General features: G+C 37.3%; 1 protein-coding gene across 1 annotated transcript in view; it reads right to left on the minus strand.

Moving 5' to 3' along the window:
• Window positions 1-5,935, minus strand: part of F5 (coagulation factor V (proaccelerin, labile factor)) — a 142,580-nt gene that overhangs the window by 17,229 nt on the left and 119,416 nt on the right. The window contains exons 18-19 of the mRNA XM_006872654.1: window positions 2,722-2,838; window positions 1,016-1,087 (exon numbers count right to left, since the gene is read on the minus strand). Of these exons, the coding sequence (XP_006872716.1) occupies window positions 1,016-1,087; window positions 2,722-2,838 (189 nt within the window). The remainder of the gene's footprint in view (window positions 1-1,015; window positions 1,088-2,721; window positions 2,839-5,935) is intronic.

Genomic DNA, 5,935 nt, shown 5'->3' on the forward strand with positions numbered 1-5,935 from the left:
AGTAATGATCAATACATCTTGATTGCATGTTTGATCAATTTCAGATTGAAGAAGTTGGTAGAATTCGTCTATTTCATCCTCACTGGCTTAAGTGATTGGTGCATAAATTTGAATAATAGTGGTATTAACTGGGCTTCTCTGTAGGCGCATGGATAGTATCCTATTACAGACAGCATTGTACCTCATGACTGATCTGGATATGTTCTTTTTGACAACGAATGCAACACCATTCCTCTTCAATTTGTCATTTCCGGCATAGTAAGCCATGTGGTCATTAGATTCAAAATGGCCAATACCAGTCCATTTCAGCTCATTAATGCCTAAGATATTGATTTTTATGCATTCCATTTCATTTTTGACAACTTGCAGTTTTGCCAGATTCATACTTTGCACATTCCATGTTCCGATTTTCAATGGATATTTACAGCTGTTTCTCTTCATTTTGAGTTGTGCCCATTAGCAAATGAAGGCCCCTCAGGCTTTATTCCATTTGCGTCATCACATTCAACTTTACTTTGAGGAGGCAGCTCTTCTCCAGTCGTATTTTGAGGGTCTTCCAACATGAGGGGCTCATTTTCCAGCACTATATCTGACAGTGTTTCTCTGCTATTCACAAGGTTTTCAGTGACTAAATATTCGGAAGCAGTTCATTACTCTTTCTTCCTAATCTGTCTTCATGTGCAAGCTCATCTGAACTCTGCCCACCATGTGTGACCCTGCTGGTATTTAAAATACCATAGCTTTCAGAATCATAGCAACTCACAAGCCACCACAGTATGACAAACTGACAGACAAGTGGTGGAGGAACTCTGATAGCATACTAGTTATGAGTCAGGTGCTAATCTCAAGGTCAGCAGTTTGAAACTACTGGTTGTTCCTTGGGAGAAAGATGAGGCTTTCTGCTCCCATAAAGATTTATAGCCTAGGATACCCTATAAAGGGTTACTATGAGTCAGAACCGACACCACAGTACACCACCACTACCATACTCTACTAGGGCTATGATGCTGCTTACCTATATGCTCAGAAGCCTTGATCTGTGGATCAGATATAATACCAGTGCTTAGTCCCATTGGCATCTTACATTCTATGAAAAATAGCAAATGAATAAATTTTAGTTAGAAAATCCATCTACCAAATAAAAGTTTAATGGCTAGAGATTGTACCTCTGATGAAAACTTCTCATCTATCTTTTATGGCACTAGCTTAAATATGTCTGATCATAAAATAGTCAATGGGCTAGTAAGATTGGAGCTTAATAAAATAGCGACACTTTAGGAAAAACAACAACTGAAATCCTGAAATGGAACTGATTTTTTTCCACCATCACCACTACATACTTATTTTAAAACATTTTTATCACCCCAAACAGACACTCTGTACTCCTTAAGCAGTAATTTTCTATTGCCTTTTCCTTCTAGCCACTGGTAAGCACTAATCTACTTTTATCTATTCATTTGCCTATCCTAGATTTTTCAATTAAGTAGAGAAAATGCAGTTGGTTCCTAAACTGATTTTCATCCATTTGCATCAGAGAGCAAGCCATTTTACAGCATGAAATGCTGTATATCATGGGAATATGTTCTTAGAAGTTCACCTGAAAGTTATCCCATTATTTATATCCTGTTCAAGGAAGGGAATGCTAGCAATTATATGACCAGGATGTTTGGCACAGTGCTTGGTACTCTATAGGTATGTAGTAAATGCTTTAAGAATGGATGGATGGATAGATGGCTGAGAACTGTATCTCCTGAATATTCAGATACCAAGTTAAGTGTCTAACTCAGTCATTGATGACTTCTTGGTATTGTTTTCCTTCGCTGCTCTCAGAGTCTGGAGAACTTCTTACAAAGTTATCCATGTGTAGAGGCAGTAGAAAGCTGTTTCATTTACTGCCTGTAAGACCTTTGCACTGAGATTTTACTAAAAGAATGGACCCTTGAGGAAGTAGACCACCTACTACAGAGTCTTAGTGGTAAGGGATATGATTAATTATATAATTGCATGTGGCACAATCTAATTTTAGTTCCCAGAAAGGGAGGGAATACATTCTTGCTTTGATACCATCAAAACTGCAGATAGTAACCACCAAACCACCACAGACAGTGTCAAGGTGTGCCTCACTGTTTCTCCCCTTCCCTTTTTCCTACACACCCCAGTACATAAACCCTTTCAGTCTAAGATATATATATCCTTTGTCCCTTTGCCTTTTACCTAGGAAGCATCAGGGTACTACATGTGTGTAGAAGAGATCTAGCAGCTTACCCTAGGATGAAAGCCAAAAGAAGAACAGTGTAAGATGACATCTTACCATGTATCTCTTCATTTGAATTACTCTGTAAGTAATCAGAGTCTCTGATCTTGCCACAGGTTTATGTCAATTTTTTGCTGAGAGCTATAGACCTGAAAATGCTGATTTTCATTGTTCATTCTTGGCTCACTGTACCATGGGACAAAAATCATGAAAAACTATACTTTTACATTTGTTCCCCAGTTGAGAGGAGCATGTTTGAACTGAATCATTTGGTTTAAATTTACTAAATAACTAATGTGTTTGCAGTGCAATGAGACCATAGACCAGAATAAAAGTAATAATGGCTACACATTATGACTCTATCTCATCAGAGATCCCAGAGTTGAATATTTCCAATCTTAAAGTTTGTTTTATTCCAGTAACAAGTATTCTACAAATAAAAACTTTACATGGCCCTTAGGTGCTACCTTGGTCTATGATGAGGAACTGCGTTTGCATCCCTGCTCTCTGATTTTCTCCAACTTCTGTGTTTAGGAGCCACCAGCCAGGTTTTGATGCCTTCATTTCAAGAGTTTTAAATGAACCTAAAATAGACAGTGAAGGTCAACATTGGCTGACTGCTATCAAAGAATCCTAAAACATCCCTATATCACAAGAAACTTAAGAAAATGGAATTTAAGAAATATGCATTTCTACCTTTCAGCAAGGCTAGAGCTGTAAGGGCTGAAAACAAAACAACAACAAAAACCATAAATATCACACACGCACACACAACTAAAAATAACTCACTCCAGCACAGCAAATAATTGCCACCATCTCTCATTCAAAAGAAATCTTCACCAATATAAATACAATGTTACAAATAATCTAATTTTAAATGGGCAGGGAACATAAGCAGATCCTTTACCAAAGAAGGCATCAGGTAGTCAACAAACATATAAAGAAATGTTCATGCTCATTAGCCATTAATCCTCTCCTGTCAAGCTAATTCCAACTCCTAATGACCCTATAAAGGACAGGGTAGAACTCTGAGTAGTACTCCATAGGGTTGCTGAGACTGTAAATCTTTATGGGTTTGAACTTCCAACCTTGCAGATTGCAGCCTGATAATTAACCATTGGTGGTGGTTGTGTGCCGTGGAGTCGGTTCCGACTCATAGCGACCCTGTACAGGGTTTCCAAGGCTGTAAATCTTTACGGGATCAGAAAGCCTCATCATGCGGAACAGCTGGTAGTTTCAAACTGCTGATTTTGCGGTTCGCAGCCCGATTCGTAACCAGAGTTCCTTAGAGAAATTCATGCAAATCAAAACAATCCTAACATTAATGGCAAAATTCAAAAACACAGAAACAACAGTGCTGACAAGAGTATGGAGAGACTGGAACCTTCATATACTACTGGTGAGACTGTAAAATGGTGCAAACATGTGGGAAATGATATTGCAGTTTTTAGGTGCCATCGAGTCAGTGCTGACTCATAGCAACCCTATGCACAACAGAACGAAACATTGCCTGGTTCTGGGCTAACCTCACAATTGTTGCTATGCTAGAGCCTATCGCTGCTGCCACTGTGCTAATCCATTTCCTTGGGAAAATGATATGGTGCTTCATTAAAATGTTGGAAATAGAAATACCGTATGACTCTACAATCCCAATACTTGGTATATATCTTAGAGCCATGACATGTGCATACCCATGGTCTTCACAGAACTATTCATAATAGAAAAAAGATGGGAACAGCCAAAATGTCCATCAGTGGAAGAATAGAAAAACAAACTATTGTCCATACACAACAGAATACAATGTAACATAAAAAATAATGCTGAATATGTGGAACACATATTATAACATGGATGAATCTAGAAGACATTATGCTGAGTAAAATAAGCCAGTCACAAAAGGACAAATATTGTATGAAACCATTATTATAAAAACTCAAGAAAAGAAACATTCTTTGATGTTAAGGTAAATTACTCACTAAAGGGAAGATGCATATTAACTAGGGTAAAGGGAAAGGCAGTATACAAAAAGAGGGAGTCCAGTAAAAAAATGATGGAAGTGAGAACTTACGGGGTAAGAAGGCCCAGTAGGCAGTTGCAGCAAGCAGACCCTCTGTAACAAGTGGAATAGATATGGAGCCATAAAATAGCAGAAATGATATCAGAACTACTTAATAAGGAATTTTAAAAGAATGCTATTTCAGTACCTTCAAAGGATTGAGAGACAGATTGAGAAAACTGCAGATAAAACTTTGGGGGAATCAGGAAAACACTATAAGAACAAATTGACAATATAATTGAAAAATTGGAAATCATGCCCCAAACAGCAATTAGAATGTCATAAGATTAATACTAAGACTTCAAAAATAGATCAGACGTTGAAAGGGCAAGGAAGTAGAATTGAATCCGTGGTAGGCTGAAATAGTAAGCTTGAAGACAAATCTTCCAATATTCATTTTCTAGAGCAGGGGTGGGGAAACTTTTTTTCTGTCAAAATTTATAACAACATTTGTGAATCATACAAAATTATCAACTTAAAAAGTAGTTTGCAAGTGGAGTGCGGGACCTTATCCAGAGAAGCAGTGACACCAGAGATGGAGGTAGAGATGAGGACATGGAGACAGGGAGCTCCTGAGGACTCTAGATTCATGGAAAGAGAGGGACTAAGAGCTTGTGGCCAGGAGGCAGACTTGCAGAATGTGTCCTTTGGTGTTGTAAATTATTATATATGCCTGAGTGTTTAAAAAAACAACAACAAAAATTTAAAATGAATAGAGAGAAGTACTGTTAACTGATGGTACATGGAGGGGATTATAATCATAGTAATGAAACAAAGTATATGATTTGTTGAATGTAAAACTAATGATCTCTCCTGTAAACTTTCACTCAATTCACAATAAAAACTTAAAAACAAAACAAAAGCAGTTTGCTCTATTTGGTCAAACATTTAACTAACTTATCCCTAATTTGATGGCTGGAACTGAGGTAGCCTTGCCAAGGCCAGACTAAATGATTTCAAGGGCTTTACATGCCTGCGGACTAGATGTTCCCCACCCCTGTTCTAGAGGAACAATCAGAAACAGTGTTAAAAAAAATCCAAAGAAAGCCTAAGATTTATGTGGAACATTATAAAGCAGAATAGCAGGAAGAGGGGGGAAAAAAAAATAAACAGAAAAAAATTGCCAAAGAGTGGTTAGAAGAAAACTTCCTTAACATTATGAAAGAATAGAATTTATGCATGCAAGAAGATGAACAAACTCACAATAGGATAGGCCACAAAATAAATAAACTTTTTAAAACCAAAGACAAGAGCAGGATCCTGAGAAAAGCTTAGGAAAAACAATGTTACCTACAAAGGAGAACTAGTAAGACCTAGACTCTTACTTCTCAGCAGAAACCATGCAGGCAAGAAGACATACGTAAAATATATAAAACTCTGAAAGGAAAAATAGTCAATAAGTATCATAAAACCAGCAAAGTAGTCCCTCAAATATGACAGTGAAACTAGGACATTTCCAGATAAACATACATTAAAAGTATTAGTAAAAAGCAGAATAACCTTACAAAAAATACTAAAGGGAGTTCTTTGCACAGAGAACCAACCACAGCAGACAACAGTCTAAGATTAACATACATAACAACATCACACAGAGAACCAACCACAGCAGACAACAGTCTAAGATT

This window comes from Chrysochloris asiatica, unplaced genomic scaffold (assembly GCF_000296735.1).
Source record: "Chrysochloris asiatica unplaced genomic scaffold, ChrAsi1.0 scaffold00207, whole genome shotgun sequence".
NCBI classification, from domain to species: Eukaryota; Metazoa; Chordata; class Mammalia; order Afrosoricida; family Chrysochloridae; genus Chrysochloris; species Chrysochloris asiatica.